We start from the raw sequence: 20,686 nt of genomic DNA on the forward strand, positions 1-20,686 counted from the left end.
CACTTTTCTATGTGTACTTTTATAAAGTTACTGTTTTTAAAATTTTAATTAATACAAATTACATGCAGTAGAAATTTAGGTCGCCTCGTTGTTTTCTTAAAATTTAATTCATTATCTATGAATGGTAATATAAAAAGTGTCCTCTTTTGATCATTACATGCATGTTTTTTTTTTTTTTTGTATTGCTTACCTATGATAAGTGATTTTAATAAACTACGAAGAGTCTAACTTGTAATAAAGACTTCAATTGTAGTTGAAAATTACGTGAGACTCACTACTCTTTTTAAAGATTATTTTGAATGATTTTCAATTTTGACATCGACTATTTTAGAGATATTGTTATTGCTCCAATAGAGCAATTATGATATGTTACTGTTACTGATTGACATACCTATACATTACTGATAGTAACAACATCTATGACATATTCATAATTCTTATAATGTAACAATAACAATATCTATAATAGTAAGAAAACAAAATTATATTAGAGTAAAAGTGATTAAAAAATAAAATGTAAACGGATTATGGTTAAACTCACAAACTCTTACCAAATACATAAACAAAAATCTTTTTAAACTCACCTTCATATAATATATATTTTATTTACTCGTTAACAAAACAGGTAAAAGCGTACTCATAATACAAAAAAGAACCATAAAATTCATATAATTTAATATGCACTGTTATCAAAATAAGAAGAAGAAAATAATACTATATAGTATATGAAATCTATTTAGGTAAAAAAAATCAAATGTTTGAACTTGTGTGAAAGAAATCATAGTAAATATAACTAATATTTTTTAAAAGATTATGTATTACAAATCTATAAACATAACTTTTTAATATTGATAGACTCTTAAATCACTATTCATGGACTTGGCCATATTTGAATTTTTTAAGATCCCTAAGGAAGGCTATCAACTAAAATTATTTGTATGAAATTATCATCTATTTTGTTTAATTTGTACAGTTTCTTTGTTGGGTAGTTGTAAATTCAGCAATTAGATTCAAAATAATTAAGTATATAGCAACATTTTAAAAAATTTGTAAATATAGCTAAATTTGTCAAAATTCTATCAATGATATGAGTCTATTAACGATAGATCATGTTGCAAATATTGGTCTATCACCGATAGACTATACGAAGTGTATCAGCGATACAAATCTATCGGTGATAGTTTTGCTATATTTGCAATTTTTTTAAAATTTTGCTATATCCTTAATTATTATTGACGAAATGGTTATCCATTCTAATTTTCGTTTTTTTGTTTATATTAAAGCCCACATTAGAAGAATTTGGCCGTTAGCTTATGACCAATGAAGCCCATTTATCTTCATGGGCGGAGGATTGGGAAATCACGGCCCAAAATTCAGCTCCATTTTCTTCTTCTTCAAGCTCAAGAAAACCTCCACAACGGAGCCACCGTTAAATTCTCAAAATTTGAGTGTTCGGCGTCACTGGATTTCGTGGTTTTTTTCTCCGACGATGGAATTTTTTCTCGAAGAAGGAAAGCAACTTCATGATCAATGCTCCACTCTCGTTCTGGTTTGTTCGTTCAATTTTGTCTGAGCTTCTACTTCTCATCCTTTTTCCTTTTATCAATTAAATCAATCTAGTAGACGCTTTTTGCATCGTATTAGTTCCGAGTGGTTTGAATGTCTATCAAGTTCATTGAAGATTGAAGAGAAAACGAAATTCTATTTTTCACATTTTCTATTGTTTGTTCAATTGGCCACTTCCATGCCTTCTGTTCATAGAGGCTTGAAAGGAAAGCGATGGTTTATGTGGCTGATTGAGTTATGCCAATTAGTAAATCTACTGCTCATGTGCCATATTGTCATTTGATGTGTTATTTACTTTGAATTCCTATGTGTTACTACGAGAAAGTTTGTTATGTTTCTGTAGTAAATTCCAAATGGTGCAAGGGCATGTGTTAGCGTTGTTGTCGTATAAACTGATAACAGCATCTATGTCAGCTTGATAATCTGATTTCATTCGCTAATTATTCCTTTCATTTGCCTCCATATCTGTTTTTTTTTTCTTACTGGGATACCAAGGACTATAAGTTAGTTTTAGCATTAGGCTGAAGTTTCAAAGGCGGTTCAAATAGAGAGCCCCAGCTCCAGCGTTGAGGTTAATGGATTCTCAACCATGATTCATGAAAATTAGGGGTTGCATCTAGCTCAAAGTTCAAATAAATGCATCCAAAACAACACCTAATGAATTGTCTCTTTAGAATTCAGTCTGACCATCCCTTTAGCCTAGCCCTTTCCTGTAGAGCTTAACCAGAAGATTTACATGGTCTGGAATAAGCAAGTCGTGGTCTTGACTCTTGAAAATGTGATAAGCAGAACTCACCTAAGCAGTTTATTTATTTTTTATGAAAACGACTTTCATTGAGAAAATAATGGAAGAATACATGGGCACACAAAAATTAAGCCCTCAAAAAAAGGGGCTTCCACTACAACAAAGGACCCCAACTATACAAAATCATGAGCAGTTTTTAAAATTATAACCATCACCTGAGCAGTTTATGAAGAGGCAGTCTGAGAAATGATAGGTGTCAGGTCTATGATTTATGTACAGAGAAGATAAAAGGAGGTACCAAGCACCAGACAAGACCTTGTAGCCTATTTTAGAGGGCTAGCCTCTCCTCTAAAAAATGCAGAATAGTCCATTTACTTCCTGACCCAGGTAACTAACTACTAATGAAACACGTTCCTCCTTTGCTTTATCTTGCATAAACACTTACAATAGGAGGTGGGAAGCCTAATTGATGACAAAATGTTTGAGACATTTGAGGATTGGAGATTTCTTCTGGACAGATGCATTGTTGAGAAAATATGAATTAGCTACTACCTTTCAAGTACTGAACAGAGGAACAGCTACATACTTTTTGAAGAACGGCATGGCAAGCATATCTAGGCTTGCAAATACATAGAAAATAAGTTGGAAGGCCATTGGTGGAACTTTCCTTAAAGCAGGCCATCTAGATATTTAGAAAGTTTTGGCAGAATCTGTGTATATTATTATTGCCATGGTTCCGTACCCATATAATCGATAAGCACCCTATTAGATATACAAGTAGCCTGCTTATTAGTTCTTATTTGGTCTTGCAGTTAAGTTACAGCTTGCTGAAGTGAGCCTGATAGGCCTTCTAGCAAATAGAAAGTTCGAGAAAGTTCAATTGAACATCCTCCAGGAAATAGATGCATGAAGATGGTGGACCTTCCAACTTATCGATAATATATTCAATACCAGTTTTTCCACATTTCATTAATTGCATTCAAACCTGGTGTCAGACAACTGGCCTAGTGGGATCCAGGATAATGGAACTAGCGAAAATGGAAATGTTCAATTTGCAGTTTAGAAACACAAAGTGCTGTTAGATACGATTTTTAGAAAACTAGGCCAGTTAGTACTATTTGACTGCAATCACGTTTTTCTTAATATTAGCCTCAGAATCATATTGTTCATGCTCATTTTACCCATTTTAAGTAATATGCACTGGAGATTGTATGTATATTATTGACCCTTTGGCAGCAAACTTGCTGCATCTGCATTCTCCTTATTTCATCAAGACAAAAAACTGGGTAGTAGATACTCCTCTCAAGTCTCCCCCATCGTGGCGAGAACAAGGTTGAGGTTGGAAACCGTATTTTTGTATAGTTGGTAGCTCACATTTCAACTTCCTTTAACACTTTAATCTTTCAAACTCATTTGGCAGTTTACTGAAATTTTTAGAACTTCCAGTGTTAGTGTTAACCAAACCGTGCCCTGACAATAGAACATATGATGAATTCCAACTTTCCATCTTCTTTGTTAGGGATGTTTCACTAAGAGAAGCTTGACCATGACCTGTTTACCAGCTAACTCCACCACCAATATGAAATCAAGTGTTTCCTGACCATGACCTCGTGGACCTCATCATATTGCATACCTAGTGAAGTTCTTTTATGTAAACTTGTGCAAAGACACCCAGGACGTTCATTATAAGTAATCAAACTTTGAGTTAATATACTGAAGAGCTCTTTGTTCAGATGTCAGTAAAACTTGTTGTGCTTGCTCATTCGGACACTAAAAGGAACGTGCATTGCTTGGGTCCCTATTCTCTTTGTTTATATGATATAAAAAGTCCAGAAGTGCTCTGAATTCAGTATGGAGACATCAGCTTTAATGTTTTTTCTAAATCTAAGAAAGTAGCTATCAGTTTGTCTTAAAACTAAATTGTATATATTATTTTGGTTTTTGAATTCAGCCAGCACTGTCAATAGGCAATGTGGGGCAGTTAGCAGTAGATCTGTTGGTTTCCTCAATGAGAGCTGCAAGAATTGGTTATTTGGACGACCCTTGTGTTCTGCCTTGTATTGGTAACAATGCTTATGAGCCACTTCCTATTGGGGAGCTTGCCCTCCCTCTTGAAGGTGTGTCTTGATTGATGGTAATTTTTTATTAAAATTGTTCAAGTGGCGTTGAAATTTATAATATCAACTCTAACTTTGTTATATCAACTTCTTCTGTCTTCCAGTAACTCCTTTCCAACAGGACCTCAGTGAGTTTATGCATTAATTTCTTCTCTTAAATTTGTTTTCAGTTTATGAATCAACACCGAATGCATTGACCCTTGTTCAGCAAAGGTCACCTGTGATCAAGGCAAGTTTTAACATCCCAGTCAAATCACATTTTTATCAAAATTGGCTATGTATTTTTGCTTATTCATTCTTCCCACTAATTGTGTGTAAAAGGTATATGATACCTTATCTCATGTAAAGAAAAGGTATACAATCCCTTTCAACAAGAGTAAAAATGGGGTTGATTTCTTCTGAAAATCATAAAAGAAAACCTCTGTCTTGAATAATGTTTGTATATCTCGGAGTATAAATTTACTTTTAGAATGTAATTCAAGTTTCGCCAACCCAATATAGACTTCAGAGAATGACTTTAGCAAGGGAGATTTCCTAGTCTCAGTGTTATCCCTTTTTTTGTTATATCGAGGAGATGATACTACTTTTCTTTGGTTTGTTGATTCCTTTTCTTTGCTTTGGAATTGTCAATTATAAGTATGTTTAAATCAGAAATTGTTTTGTTCGACAGGGGAAAATGGTTGATTTTGCAAAGAACCTGGCTGATTTTATTGCAACTTGTGGGAAGAAGCATGTTGTTCTGCTATCTAGCTTAGATTTTGGAAGGTGGCAACAAATTGACACATCAAGGTATTTTATTTGGTACCTTCTTTAACATAAGTTTGACCCACACATTTTTAAGGTTCATTTTCAGTCACAAATCTTATTTTGTCACACGTACAATGAAGCAATTGCTATAAAAACTGAAATATTTCCCACCATTAAATATCTATGCCATGTTTTTTAAACGGAGACAAGTCTCTTAAATTATTATTAATAAAAGAGTCTTAAGCTCAAAGGACAAGAGTATTATACTAAGAGCAAGAGAAAAGAGAAAAATTCAGTCCACAGCTACAACAAAAGCTAAAGTACAAATTCCAAACAGAAAGAGATCAAGCTAAACGAAACCATAACCGTAGAAATCTAAATACAAAGCATGACGCAAAATTCTCTCATAAAGAACTAATTTGGAACTAAAAACTCGCAAGAAGATGCAACAGGCTGCCTCGAAACTGCCTTGCCAAATTGTTCCAGAATCTAGAGGAAGCTCGAAAAAGTCTTCCACTATTTCAGCATTGAGGAGGAGTACATTAAACTGCTAAAGAATCAGATTAGTATAATTCCACAATCAGCAACTATTGAATTTAAATGATCTGGTATTTCGCAAGATTGGGGACAGGAACGAGTAGTAGAAGGCAAATTTGCGGATCTTGGCTCTTTCTCACATTGAAACAGGGCACATTGCATATAATTATAGGGTGCAAATTATATCGGGTGGATGATTATTTTCCAGAAGTTACTTGTAAAATACTTGAATTTCATTGTCTGTTCTTTCCACATAGCAAGCCTGACTGGCTGACCATTAAATGTTATTTCATAGTTGTTAATTTGGCCTTTTGATGCATATCAGTGGTTCGCAGATACACTATCTTTCTAGCACCAAGGACGACGGAACTGATGACTACTGTGAACAAATGGGATGGAGACGCCTGCATGAATATGATTCAGAGCAGTCACGATGGAAATATCTTAGCACTCTAACCGAAGCCAAGACTACACAGGAGCACGGCCCACCTTTTGATGAAGAGTTGGAGGAGGGAGACTATCTTCCAAGTCTACCATTTGCCTCTCTTTTCACTTTTTTGAAGGTACAACCTTGAAACATCATCATCAGACGTCAGACACTAAATTTTTCAAGATTTTCTAATAGCACTCATGTTTGTGGTGGTGTCAAGGCCAAAGGTGTAAAGGTCACCTGCTTATTATGCTATTGTTCAGAAGGAGACAACATTCCCGATGCTTTCAATTTGGCTGAGGCAACAGGCAAACTTCTGGGTCTGCGTCCTGGTAATCTCATGGCTTCACCTGCCATTTTTTCCAAAACAAATATATCATTTGTCGGCTTAAATTCATCTTACTTCAATATTTTTAAGTCCATTTCTTAGGTTTTCATGTTATCTTAAATGATGCGGTAACATTATCTTTTTTACCTGCTCATTACACCACAAACAACCATTTTATCATTTTAGGCACCATTTGGCCCACCAAATTAAATAGTAAATACTATTGAAGTTTGTACATTTATCAAATAACTTCATCTTTTCCTCTTGCTCTACTTTTCACATCTATAAAGCAACTTCATCTTTTTCTCATTTTTTATTTTTCACATTTATCGAAAAACTTTATCTTGCTACTTTACACTTCGTACACAAACTTACTAACTCTAACATATTAACTCTACTTGGTGAGCCAAACGTCCTCTTAAAAACTATGATGTACACTTGTGAACTTGGGTACATAGCTCAATCAGTTTAGATATATGCCACCAAGCCTAAACCAAAAAGTGGAGACTGTTTGAACCTTTGCTATCCCTCTTAATCCATTGAGTGCACACATTCCTAAAAAGTGGAAGCATTCTTTCTATCTTTCAAACAGAAGTTTCATCATCAAAGGTTTTCTGAAATCTTAATAGTGATGTTTGGTATAAAGCTTTTTAAAGGTGGCACTGAAAACCCGTGTGTGTGTGTCCCATCTCTTTTGATTTTCTCTTCAGGTGATGAAGGCATCAAATGGGTAGTCCCCTATTCTTGGAAGTCTGTTTATGGACCACCACCAGATCTGTCCATCTTCTAGGCAAAGATGGGTTGAGGATGGGACTCCTTGTCAGTTTTGCTGAAATGATGATACAAGAAGAAGCAGTTCAAGAAAATTGATCTTGTATAGTAAAGTAGAAATGAAAAGCCTCTCAATCCTTTCTGTAACAGGTGAATGCTTCCCCTCTTTTTAGTTAATCTATTCTACTTTAATCCATTTGGAATTTAAAATTTTCTGTTTCGGAGTTGTGTATTCAAATGGTAATTGCTTATCTAAAGTTTTATTGATTAAAATTGTACTCTTAGCTATATTTATTTGCTAGAAATAGATGTATTTGTAAGATTCCTTCTTCTTCCTCCTCCTCCTCTGTTCTAAGAATGAAGTCAAGGTTTTTTTCATGTAATACAGTCCTAAAAGTGTTTTGTTTTTAAAATTGTCAAGTCCAAAGGTGTTTTGGGAATGATAAATGGAAAATAAAAGGGGAAAGAAATCTTTAAAATTGTTAAAGACGCGTTTGATGGTAATTAACCATTTGGAATCACTCTTAAATATGGACGTTTAAGATTGCCAAGCATTAGTGATACGAATAATTGGTGTTTGGCAAATTTTAACTTCAAACTAAAAAAAAATAGGTTTCAGTCTTTTGGGATTTAATACCAACTTGTTATTGTTTAGATATAGGGATGTTTCAAAATGTAGCAAAACTGTTTGAAAATATGTAATTGCAGTAGAGTGAAATAGGAAGTAAAATGTAAAATTTTGGTATATTTGTAAGTATTTTATAACACTTTTTAACTTTTTAATACCTATAAGTAATATTTGTAAATTGGTAAGAGATAAAAGAGGAGCAGTGAAGAAGCAATAGATTTGGAGAATGTCATGTCCTCTATTCGCTGAGATGGCATATTTATGTATATATCATTATGATGTGATGAAGGCAACTTGTTCAAGGTCTGGTTGACCCATAAAGGTTGAGAAACTCATTACTTTTATTTACCTATTTTAGTCAAATAATTCAGACTACAAAATTAATTCTATCACCTTTCTGTAGGACTTTATTATTATTATTTTTCAGGCAAGTCACATTTCCAATTATTTTGTTTAAATATTGTAAATGAGAGGGTCAGAGATCTCCAATGCTCATACTCACCCTTTATGCCAAGCATGATATTAATAATTAATTAGATATGCTTATGAATAGGAAATACTCTCAACCCAAATATCTCTATCTCTATTATATTAAACAAACAAAAAAAAAAAGAATTGAGAAAAAATTCACGTAAAATAGAGTCTTCCTTGTAATTGCTATTGTTAAACTCTTTGTATAGTGAAGTTTCATTTTATCAAGCATACTACTATGTGTGGATGTGATTTTACACCGAACTAAGTTATCAATCTTTGTATCATCACATCTTTTACTTGCTTTTGTAATATTCATTTTTACATAACCATGTTTCCGTTGTATACCTTTAGATAGTTGTAACATTTATATATCTAGTTAGTTATTACATCATTAATAATAACTTCGTTGATTTTTTTTAGCTTCAACTTTCGAAATAATAAAAAACCATTGCTTAAAATTTGAAATTAAAAGTATAAAATTGGTGTGTGCAGAACACGTGGTAGCCTATTTAAATGAGAGACTCTATGTATTTGTTGTTGTGTGGGTTTCCATTTCTAATGTCAAATTTATACTTACATTATAAACTAAATATCAAAATTAAATTATATATAAATTTCTACATCATATCTTAGAATTAAAAGGAAAAAAACGGACCCATAAAATAGCAAATAGTAAAGAGGAGTCGATCCAATTAGACATATGTGTGGTCAATTACTTTCTTTGAAAGACATATCTACCAATACTCAAATTACTTTCATCAAATATCTTGATTTACGATCATATTCTCTTAACAATAATTGTAGAGATGTGTATTGACATTTATTTTTATAAGCAAGTGCATTATTGTTTTGAATATAAAAATAAATAGAACAATCTAAAAAAAATCAAAATTTAAATCTAGTAATTAACTACATGTATCATTCCCCACGTGTCTCGTTCTTTATTGGAAAAAAAATACATGTCTTGTAGTCCATTATTACGATATGATGTGATATTATCAAATCAGTGTAATTTTAAATATTATACTCCCATTTGGATGCTATCTAAATAATTATTCAATACTCCAATCCAATCTTCATTAGTGATGTAAATCTTATGAGTGTAAATATCAATAATACATCTTCTTAATACTCATCTCCCTTACAATTGATGAACTAATTTCATATAGTTGAACACCAACAATCATTGAAACCCAGAAGATCAAATAATACATCAACGTAGAAGATAGCTGTGTTACCCATCATTACTGGTCCGGCGTGGTGCGCCTCATCCCACTGGGCTTTCATGCATTGTCACATATCAATCAGCTTATTGAGTATTCATACACATTAATATATATACATACATACATTATATATGTATATAAATATAATATTAAAATTATATCAGACAACTAATGTAGGTATTTTAAAATTTTGTGGATTAAAATATAACAAATTAAAAAATGTTAATAACAGCTAAAGTTGTATTAAAAAATTATTGGTAAAAATAAATAAGTATTTAAGTTTGATTGTGACCTATATCTATATAGTACAGTCTTACGTGTCCCAATAATTGATATCATTCAAATTTTAGTGATTACTAGGAGCCAACCTAACAAGTAAAACTACTTGAACTTAAAGTTAAATCTTTAAAACGTGCTATAAATAATAATTTTATCAATTCAAACGCGTACATACCAAAATTTTCAACATTTTTATTTTAGGTTTTTCTTTTGGGTTTTGTTGGATGCTGTTTTTGATTGAGAACCTAATATTTGAAGAAATTGTGAAAAATAGTTGAGGTTTTACCTTATAAAACAAAGTAGCACACTCTTTGAAGAGTCTTTCAAATTGACTTAATATTTAAGAAAAAAAAGATTATGCATAGAAAAGCATCATAAATGAGAAAAGGTTAAAAAATATTTATGAAGGTATGCAGAGTGATGGATTGAGTTTGTATCGTTCCCATTACAGTAAATTTTAGTGTATTTTTTGTAAGTGTTATCATAGATTGCATTATTACATACCAATATAGTATACATATTTTAAATAAAAGAGTCGAACCAAAATATAAATTTGTCCTGTCACCATTCTCTTCCAACGTGAAGATAAGAAACCTTTTGTTTACTTTTTGTACGATCACAGGTCACAGCAATGGCTTCTTCCTCCCCTGAACTTCCTCTCAAACCCATTCCCGGTGGCTATGGCTTCCCCTTCCTCGGTCCCATCAAAGACCGTTACGATTACTTCTATTTCCAAGGTAGAGACGAATTCTTCCGTTCCCGAATTACCAAATACAACTCCACCGTCTTCCACGCCAACATGCCACCGGGCCCCTTCATCTCCTCCGATTCCAGAGTCGTTGTCCTCCTCGATGCCCTCAGTTTTCCCATCCTCTTCGACACCACCAAAGTCGAGAAACGCAACATTCTCGACGGAACTTACATGCCCTCCTTGTCCTTCACCGGCGGCATTCGCACCTGTGCTTATTTGGACCCATCGGAAACAGAGCACACTGTTCTCAAACGCCTCTTTCTCTCCTTTCTCGCTTCTCGCCATGACAGGTTCATCCCTCTGTTTCGAAGCTCCTTGTCTGAGATGTTTGTTAAGCTTGAAGATAAACTCGCCGACAAAAATAAGATCGCTGATTTCAACTCGATTAGTGATGCCATGTCGTTTGATTATGTTTTCCGTTTATTCTCCGATGGAACCCCTGATTCGACATTAGCTGCTGATGGACCTGGAATGTTCGATTTATGGCTTGGGCTTCAACTTGCCCCATTGGCTTCCATTGGCCTTCCCAAAATTTTCTCTGTTTTTGAAGATCTCATTATTCACACCATTCCCCTGCCTTTCTTCCCAGTCAAGAGTCGTTACAGGTAGAGCGAGATTCAGAAACTTCTTTTAGATCCTGAAATGTTTGTGAATTTTTTAATTTCATTTGTTGAGTTTGGTTTGACAGGAAGCTTTATAAAGCGTTTTACTCCTCCTCTGGCTCATTTCTAGACGAAGCAGAGAAACAGGGGATAGACAGAGAGAAAGCATGTCACAATTTAGTGTTTCTTGCTGGATTCAACGCATACGGGGGAATGAAAGTCCTTTTTCCCACTATACTGAAATGGGTCGGCACCGGTGGCGAGGATCTCCACCGTAAACTGGCGGAGGAAGTGAGGACAACCGTGAAGGAAGAAGGGGGACTGACTTTCTCCGCCTTGGAGAAAATGAGTCTGCTGAAGTCGGTCGTGTACGAAGCTCTGAGGATCGAACCGCCGGTGCCGTTCCAGTACGGGAAAGCGAAGGAGGATATCGTGATTCAGAGCCACGATTCTTGTTTCAAGATCAAAAAAGGGGAGACGATTTTTGGTTATCAGCCGTTTGCTACTAAAGATCCGAAGATTTTTAAGGACTCGGAGAAGTTCGTGGGCGATAGGTTCGTGGGAGAAGAAGGGGAGAAGCTTTTGAAGTATGTTTACTGGTCAAATGAGCGGGAGACGGTGGAGCCGACGGCGGAGAACAAGCAGTGTCCGGGGAAGAATCTGGTGGTGATGATGGGCAGGATTATTGTGGTGGAATTCTTCCTCCGTTATGATACGTTCACTGTGGACGTCGCAGATTTGGCGCTGGGTCCGGCGGTGAAGTTCAAGTCCTTGACCAGAGCCACCGCTTCGGTTTAGAAGCTAATGACAAAATTAGTTTTTAATCATTTTACAGGTATTTTTAATTATGTATTTCAAAATTTACCTTTTTCTTTAAGGTCATACCAATTAGTGTATCAACTTTTATAATTTCTAAAGTAGTTTCCAAAAGCTTTTTATAATTTCTAAAGTAGTTTCCAAAAGCTTTTATAAATTCTAAAGTAGTTTCCAAAAGCTTTTATAATTTCTAAAGTAGTTTCCAAAAGTGTTACATACCACTTAATTATATTATTAGTATATTTGATGACAACTGAGATAGAACAGGCGTAGCATTTGTTCAATCGTCTATGCTTATATGTCTTTCATTTTTGTATATACGACTTTTAAAAGAAGAATGAGATGAGATTATTTTACTAAATAAACGACAAAATTGAAGATATTGTTGTAATTTATAATTCCATACTGAAGGCATCTGTTATTTTTATTTAGTTTATTTATGCGTCTAAATATATACAAAGAAATTGAAGGTTTTATTTTTTGAAGTTCAAAATTCAAATATATATATATATATATATATATATATATATAAATGTTTGTTGCTGATTGGCAGAATAAAGGAAGGGTGTTCGTGATTGGTTGATGCAGGGAAGCTGTGGTGGACTTGAGCACACATGACACATCATTGATTTGTTGGGGTTATAAAGTAATTTCCTCGTGATCCGCGTCGTTTTTAATTTGAGATCTCATTGTGTGTTGTAACCCGCGGGTGATCTTATTTTTATAGTTTCTTTTTTCTCAACTATGCTCCAATTTTTAAATTAAATAAATACCAAATATCAACTTCATAGTCTATAACCCTAAATTTTGAACTTTTATCAATTACAATTTAGGACTCATCTTGCCTCAATTCATTCATTTATAAACAAAAACATAACTAATGATACAAATTAATTTACTTAAAGAATAGTTTGAGGTTTAAAAACAGAAAGAATGGTTTTTTATTTTAATTCATAAAAAGTTTAAAGTTATAAATGGATAATTAATGTAAAAATGTATATGATGATCATAAAGTAAATACATTTTAAAGGGGAAACCGAAAATAAATAAGTAAAAAAGTATGAGTAGAATGTAATTAACTATAATATATATTGTGTTGCACTAAGATTGACATAACACGTGATATGTATTTTATTCCTTATCTACAACTTCATTCTATATTTTAATCCTTCCCATTATTCAACAACTACTTTTTTTTCTTTAATAATTGGAATTGAACTGTGTATATATTAATAAATATTGTTTATACAATCTATAATATTTACTCTTTTGATGTTTTCTCTCGAATACAAGTTAAAACTTATAACTTTTTTATTTTCGCTTTCTCTAGAATACAAGTAAAAACTTATAACTTTTTTATCTTCGTTCTTCAAGATGTTATAGTTGCAAGTTGATTTGAATTTCGATCTTCTGGAATCCAATGAAAGTTTTATCTTCCAAATGTTTAATCTTTCAGAAAAAGTATAATCTTGCAAGTCTTTGATCTTTCATAAGTTGTCTTCAATCTTTCAGAAAAAGTTTAATCTTGCAAGTTTTTAATCTTTCATAAGTTGTCTTCAATCTTTCAGAAAAAGTTAAATCTTGCAAGATTTTAATCTTTCAGAAATTGTTGGTACGAACTTGCACTTCAGAGCTTCAATTCTCTCTCCTACCAAAGACCCCTCAAAATGAATGACAAGGGTCTTTATTTATAGAGAAAATTTGTGGACTTTAGGTGGGCTTGGACTTGAGCTCATTTTCTTAGCGGGTTCGGGCACCATTGTTTGGCTCGATTTTTCATCAGGGACTTGCATTAGGTTGACTAAGAGAAAACTTATTATCCAAAATCCAATCAAATTATAATCACCATCATTTTGTTGTGATGACATGGCAAAATTTAATTGGCCAAAATTTCTTGCTCAAGGATACTCTTATATTTTAAAAACATACCCAACTTTTTGTAAAATCAAAATTATTCATTAATTTTCAATTTTAGAAAGGGATAAGGTTGGAGAAGTAAAAAGGTCCCACAAATTTGTAATGCCCCATCTTTTCAAGGAACCAAGTACAAATTGATATTTTTCGTTTTTCACGTGAATTTAAACAAATAAATATTTTTCAACGTGTTGGTGTTGATTTTCAATGATTAGCATCCATTTTAAAAGAGCTTATCATGTCACATAATTATACTATTGCTTGAACAATTAGGTAGATATACACGACAACATGACTCAAGTGACATAATGCTAATAACTCAAGTGACATAATGCTAATATAATGAAGATGAAAAATTAGAGATTTGATGGTTGGAGAAGAAAGAGAGTGTAATTAACGTTGAAAAATAAAGCAATTTAGAATGAGTGACATAGAGTTTTAACTCAATCTAGATACGACTCAACTGCGCTTATACGTTCATATTTAAAGTGAAAAATAGAAGGTGAGAAAGGTGGGAGGTTCAATTCAAATGAATTAAGAGGTAAGCACTCCCACGTTTATTTGGTTTTGGGCCTGTAACTCGTACGTAGGCCCAACTTTTATTAAAGCGGCCCCTAACTGAGGCTAATTATTTCCCCAATTCAGCTTTTGTTAGGATTAGGTTAAATGGATTATTTAACCTTTAACGCTTCTAAATTATATAGATCTTGAAATTGAACCTTTCATTTCAAATAATAAATTCAACTTTTAAACTATATAATTTTTACAATTATCTCACTCCAATATTTTAACATTAAAAAATTTGAGGGTAAAATTGTAGAAGAAAAATACATTTGCCATCAAAAGGTCACCAATGAATTGAGAAACAAATAGTTTGACATTTATTTTGATGTGGAAGAAAAAGAAGAAGATGGGAACCAAAATAAGTATTAATCTTGTAATTTTGTATAGAGTCATGAGAGTTGAATACATCCACCCAGTGTGACCCACCATTGCTTTAACAAAATTAAGTCATTGTATTCACAATAATTGGGGGCTTCCTCATGTTTATCTCCAATGTGCCCTTTCAACGCTTCACCTATTCTTTTATATCTACAGAACATATAATCTATTGTATACACAAAAGCTTAGAAGAGGATAATTTTTTTTTGTTTTCAGTGTGTCATTGCTTTCAATTTTGTTTTTCAATTCTCCTTTTTAATTTGTCATAATTTTGTATTCAATTTTATTTTTCTACCATAATTAATTGTGATTATTATATTTAAATAATTGAGTATTAAATATTAACGTGATTCCATTTTCAATGAATTAGTTAAATGATTCATTAAAAAATGATTTCCCCCACGTGGAGAAAAAAACTAATTCAAATATTAAATGTTTAAAAATTTTCATTATTTTATGTGATGGAGAGGTTTATTTATTTATTTATTTATTTAAATGGTGAAATTTTATATTCACAATTAAGTAAAATGATTTCATTATTTTGGTGATGAGTAGTTTTAAGTTGGAGGAAAACTTTTTTTAAAATTTTGTTGTAGATCATTTAGTTTTTCTATCATTTATTTTTCCCTTAGCTACATTTACCTATGTATATATGCTTTTAGATTTTTTTTTAACAAATATGAAATTAGTTTTTTTTTTAAAAAAAAGTTAAATATTTTCTTTTTATGTTTAAGATCATTTTTCGATATCTTTTAACAATGAGTCAAACGATCTTCCTTAACTATCTCATTTAAACAATAGGATATTCCTCATATTTATAAATATTTTATTGTAAGTTCTTCTTTTTTGACTCTTTAAAAAGAAGAAGTTTTATGAATGTAAAATTATTCTTCACAACAGTGTTCAATCGTTTATATTTTTGGTGAATAATATGTACGAAAGTAAACCGGTTAGCTTCTGCATTATGACAAATTATTGAAGATTGTCAAAGGATTTAACAGAGTAACAATGGATAAGAAAAATATAAATGAAGGCTGAGATAATTGTACTGCGATCAATGAATTCAGTGGAGTTTGGATTCGTCTTCAAGGAGATTCAAGTTTACCGTCAAGGAAAGTTGAGTTTAATTTTAGAGTTAAGTTACAAACTTTTGAATCTCAATAATAATATATATTATATGAGCAAATAAGCTCTCTAGATATAAGTCGTGTTTGTTGAACTAGGTTACCAATGTGATATAGCTAGCATTTAATATCTCAATAAAACTAATATGACTATTGTCAATCATAAAAGAAATTTTTATATGCTATACATTATTTCCAAATAAATATAAATATATATATATATAACAACTAATGAACTTGTATAATTGAAAACACTTTATTTTCATGGACAAATAATTAAAAAAATTGCTAAAATTTTAATATATAACATTTTAGAATGCATTTATTTTGTACTTTAAAATGCTACTGATAAAATTATACTTCAGGACAAAAACAAGTGGAAAAATGTGGCAAGACTAATTTTGATGCAAAACTAAAATGTAAGTATGAACATCGTTAATCATTTTTTTAAATAAATACTTAAACATTTCTTAGAATGAGACCCTGATAGGTAGATATAAATTCAAAAAACTTTTCATATTTATTTTGCATAAAATAGTATAGATTTAAAAAACAAAACTTAGAAATAATAACTGATAGTACATTTTTTTTTGTATATAAATATCTAAACTAAACATTGTAACTCTCCTCCCTTCTCAATTTTCTTGTGCTCTCTCATCTTCTTTTACTATAATTTTGTCGTCGCATTATACTCAATTTGATTTATTCATTTCAAATTTTATTTGTAGCATTGTTTCGTGGATGGGACAACTCCTCTTCATTATGATATTTAAGAAAAAACAAACTAAGTACACATATAAAATGTAATTTTTCTTTTGTTGATTATGTAATATACTATTTGTTTAAAGTAAGTTATATTCTCTATTTTATTTTTGAAATTGTGTTTTTCTTTTTAATCTTGGAATGAAATTAAGATTTAGATTTAATAGTCTAAAATTTAAACTCCACGTTACAAAATTGATTTGAATTTAAATTTTATGAAATAGGCACAGGTGGTTGGGGCTACTTATATTAAAAATTGTGTTGCAAATTCCAATGAACGCATTTGGAATAAAATGAATACAAAGACAGAGGGACACACACACACACACACACAACATTAGATTAAACATGTGCTTCCTAAATATCATTCATTAAAATCCTATTCCTCTCCCCATCTTCTCCGTTCTCCAATAACTTTTTTTAAGAAAAAAATGACTTCATCTTCTTCAGAACACCCACAAATTCCCCTCCCTCTGAAACCCATCCCCGGCAGCTATGGCTTCCCCATCTTTGGACCCATCATAGATCGCTACCATTACTTCTACATCCAAGGCAGAGAAACCTTCTTCCGATCCCGAATGGCCAAGTACAATTCCACTGTGTTCCGTACCAACATGCCGCCAGGTCCCTTCATCTCTTCCAATTCCAAAGTAATCGTCCTTCTCGACGCCCTCACTTTTCCGATCCTCTTCGACACCACTAAAGTTGAGAAACGCAACGTTCTCGATGGAACTTACATGCCCTCCCTTGCCTTCACTGGAGGCATTCGTACTTGTGCTTTCTTAGACCCATCTGAAACAGAGCACTCTGTTCTCAAACGCCATTTCCTCAAATTTCTTGCCTCTCGTCACCACCAATTCATTCCTCTCTTTCGAACCTCCATCTCCGAGATGTTTGATAAACTTGAAAAGGAATTACAAAACAATAACGTCGCCAATTTTAATCCTATCAGTGATTACGCATCCTTTGATTTCATTTTCCGATTGCTTTCCGATCGCAGCCCCGATAAGAATTTCAGCTCCGAGGGACCGGGTTTAGTCGACCGATGGCTTACTATGCAGCTCGCTCCATTAGCTACACTTGGTTTGCCCAAAATTTTCAGCTGCTTTGAAGATCTCATCATCCATACTTTCCGTTTACCGTTCGCACTCGTTAAAAGCGCTTACAGGTAAATGAATGAAAACTGAAATCAACTTCTTTCTTAAATTACTAAAAACTATCTAGAATCAGAACCACAAACTGATTAATGTTGTATTACAGGAAGCTCTACGAATCGTTTTACGAGTCGTCAGGTTCATTTCTAGACGAAGCCGAGAAACAGGGAATAAACAGAGAGAAAGCATGTCATAATTTAGTGTTTTTAGCTGGATTCAACGCATACGCCGGAATGAAAGTGTTGTTGCCGATTCTGCTGAACTGGGTTGGATCTGCCGGCGAGGAGCTTCATCGGAAACTAGTGGGCGAAATCAGAGCCGCCGTGAAGATAGACGGGGGAATAACATTCGGGGCTTTAGAGAAGATGAGTCTGCTGAAATCCGTGGTGTACGAGGTTCTGAGGATCGACCCGCCGGTGCCGTACCAATACGCAAAGGCGAAACAAGACATTGTGATAGAGAGCCATGATTCTGCTTTCGAGATCAAGAAAGGGGAAATGATTTTTGGGTATCAGCCGATTGCGACAAAAGATCCGAAAGTGTTTGAGAATGCGGAGGAGTTTGTGGGCGAAAGGTTCGTGGGCGAGAAAGGGGAGAAGCTTTTGAAGTATGTTTATTGGTCAAATGGTCGGGAGACGGAGGAGCCAACGGCGGAGAACAAGCAGTGTCCGGCGAGGGATCTGGTGGTGCTGATGTGCAGAGTAGTGTTGGTGGAACTTTTCCTCCGTTATGATACGTTCACCGTCGAGGGAACCCGGTCGTCGTTGGGTTGGTCTGTGAAGGTGAAATCGTTGACTAAAGCCTAATCGCTATCAACGGTTGCGCCAGCTTCCTCTAAGCTCTACGCCTTTCAAACAAATAAAGACTGAAATTCATTTTTAGTCCTAATTACTCTCTTCAATTTTTAAATTATGACCTTATTTCCAATTTCTCTTCTTTTTTTTTTTTTTTTTTTTTTGAACACTCTATATTGCATTGTGAGAATAAATTTTAGTAATATATCATACATAAATATATATTGATAATTATTTATTAAGCTAAGTTGATCATGTTTTAAATTAGAATCATTGGTGATTGGTGTTTTGTGGGAGGTGGAGGATATTAATTTATAATCCTTGCTTTTTATTATTTTAATTTTCGTAATGAATAATTAAATGTCACGTTCTCTCTTTTCATTTTTTCTTTTAATGTAATTATAGAAGTGGATTATTTGGGGATTGAGCTGTTTAGTGGGGAAGGGAGGTTGAAATTTTTACATTTCTATCCAATTCTTCCGTTTTCAAAAAAATTGGTTGGGTTCAATTCATAATAAATTTATAAACACAATTCAAGTTGTTTGAAATCTCACTAAACTATTAACCTACAACTTCCTCTTAGATTCCCTTGCTACTTCTATTATTCTCTTTATTATGATTAGGACTAGTATACCTTACTAAACTAACAAATTTTATTTATTTGTTTATATGATATATATGTGTATACATCTGTACATATATATATATACATCTAAATATATATAACTCCCCAGTACACTTAATTAATTAATTGATGTGATTAAAATTCACACTTTCATAAAAAATCATCTATTTTTGTCGATAGTTTTATCCCTACCTTATTTTTCATGTTAGTTTAAAAAATCACGTTACTCTTAAAAAAAAGTTTCAAAATATAACTAATAATATATTTTTAATATTTGATTGTATCGGTAAGTACGGTTGAAAGAGTATTTTCGTTGGAAGCAATTAATTAAGACAAAACCAATTAAAATTTAAAGTGAGAGTGGAAGGGGTAAAATTGATGAAATTGCCCTTATGTTAAGATTGTGATTAAAAAATATTGTAAAATTTGGGAACAATTTTTGTATTTAAGAAACAACAATTCATTTGTTCATTCTAAAATTTGAGTTCATACACTTCATTTATTTGTTTCTTTTTTTTTCCTATTATTGAGTCTACTCTTGGATGGTATTTTAGAACTTTAGGATGTTATGTTAAACTAAATAAATACATATACACACACGTAGTATAGTTACTTCAAAATGAATAAACAAGCCAGCAAAATGAATAAATGAGCTTGATCTGTTGTTTGAATTGGATCGTACCTGTATATTCTCAAATAAGACTAAAAGAACGAACCCAAAAATGGAAACATTGGCCCAAGGCCGAGTCCGAAGAGAGATCTAAAAGGTTAGAAGCCCAACATAGAATAGGTTAAGAAGGGATTGAATACACAAACACATAGTAAGAATAATGGCCACAACCAGTACTATTGTAAATCCAAATAAAAAGAGAATAGGAGTGAGGTGAAAAGGCTTTATCAATAAGACATGGTTTGCATAGAAGATGTAAGTTCTAAACTAATATCAAATTCTCTCATCATCTTCCAATCTTCTCACTACCTTTCTCTCTACTACCAAACTAGCTCTATTTCTCTAAGATACATATTCATTGATACTGGTCCGTGGAGATCAAGTACAATTTTTTTTTTTAAAAAAAATCAATTACTAAGCACACAAAATTATTATACTAATAAGAAAAAATGATTGAATCATAACATTTAAAAATAGTAAGATTTCGAAAACGTTTTCCCAAAATCGAAATTGATTAATGTGCTGGAGGAAGTTCCATTGGGGAAAAGATTAAAAGTGATTATCTATAATGTTAAGTCTTTAATCAAGAGGCCTATTAGCTCAGTTGGTTAGAGCGTCGTGCTAATAACGCGAAGGTCGCAGGTTCGAAACCTGCATGGGCCATTTTTTATTTTATATTTCTTT

The 20,686-nt window shown here is 32.8% G+C and overlaps 3 protein-coding genes and 1 non-coding gene across 7 annotated transcripts; all 4 read left to right on the forward strand.

Annotated features, from left to right (window-relative positions):
- Nucleotides 1–1,392: 1,392 nt before the first annotated feature.
- Nucleotides 1,393–7,579, forward strand: LOC101211074 (proteasome assembly chaperone 2). Of its 2 annotated transcripts, none has more exons than XM_004136955.3 (7): nucleotides 1,393–1,549; nucleotides 4,263–4,428; nucleotides 4,599–4,657; nucleotides 5,099–5,217; nucleotides 6,038–6,275; nucleotides 6,363–6,474; nucleotides 7,181–7,579. In XM_004136955.3, exons 1-7 carry the CDS (start codon nucleotides 1,490–1,492, stop codon nucleotides 7,258–7,260), a joined length of 834 nt encoding a protein of 277 aa, XP_004137003.1. In that variant the 5' UTR covers nucleotides 1,393–1,489; the 3' UTR covers nucleotides 7,261–7,579. The 2 variants fall into 2 exon arrangements, with proteins under 2 accessions (XP_004137003.1, XP_031745257.1); XM_031889397.1 differs by lacking the exon at nucleotides 1,393–1,549 and adding an exon at nucleotides 3,831–4,160.
- Nucleotides 7,580–10,369: 2,790 nt separating this feature from the next.
- HPL (allene oxide synthase, chloroplastic-like) lies at nucleotides 10,370–12,815 on the forward strand. Of its 3 annotated transcripts, none has more exons than XM_031888324.1 (3): nucleotides 10,370–11,204; nucleotides 11,288–12,036; nucleotides 12,606–12,815. In XM_031888324.1, exons 1-2 carry the CDS (start codon nucleotides 10,480–10,482, stop codon nucleotides 11,997–11,999), a joined length of 1,437 nt encoding a protein of 478 aa, XP_031744184.1. In that variant the 5' UTR covers nucleotides 10,370–10,479; the 3' UTR covers nucleotides 12,000–12,036; nucleotides 12,606–12,815. The 3 variants fall into 3 exon arrangements, with proteins under 3 accessions (XP_031744184.1, XP_011658536.1, NP_001274399.1); XM_011660234.2 differs by having other exon boundaries at nucleotides 10,381–11,204; nucleotides 12,571–12,815; NM_001287470.1 differs by lacking the exon at nucleotides 12,606–12,815 and having other exon boundaries at nucleotides 10,480–11,204; nucleotides 11,288–11,999.
- Nucleotides 12,816–17,052: 4,237 nt separating this feature from the next.
- LOC101211574 (allene oxide synthase 3) lies at nucleotides 17,053–18,842 on the forward strand. Its single transcript, XM_004136957.3, has 2 exons — nucleotides 17,053–17,927; nucleotides 18,020–18,842. The coding sequence occupies exons 1-2, from the start codon at nucleotides 17,191–17,193 to the stop codon at nucleotides 18,717–18,719; spliced, it is 1,437 nt and encodes a 478-aa protein (XP_004137005.1). The 5' UTR covers nucleotides 17,053–17,190; the 3' UTR covers nucleotides 18,720–18,842.
- Nucleotides 18,843–20,591: 1,749 nt separating this feature from the next.
- On the forward strand, nucleotides 20,592–20,665 carry TRNAI-AAU. Its single transcript has one exon. It is a non-coding gene; the product is annotated as a tRNA-Ile (tRNA).
- Nucleotides 20,666–20,686: the final 21 nt, after the last annotated feature.

Source organism: Cucumis sativus, chromosome 7 (genome assembly GCF_000004075.3).
Source record: "Cucumis sativus cultivar 9930 chromosome 7, Cucumber_9930_V3, whole genome shotgun sequence".
Classification (NCBI taxonomy): domain Eukaryota; kingdom Viridiplantae; phylum Streptophyta; class Magnoliopsida; order Cucurbitales; family Cucurbitaceae; genus Cucumis; species Cucumis sativus.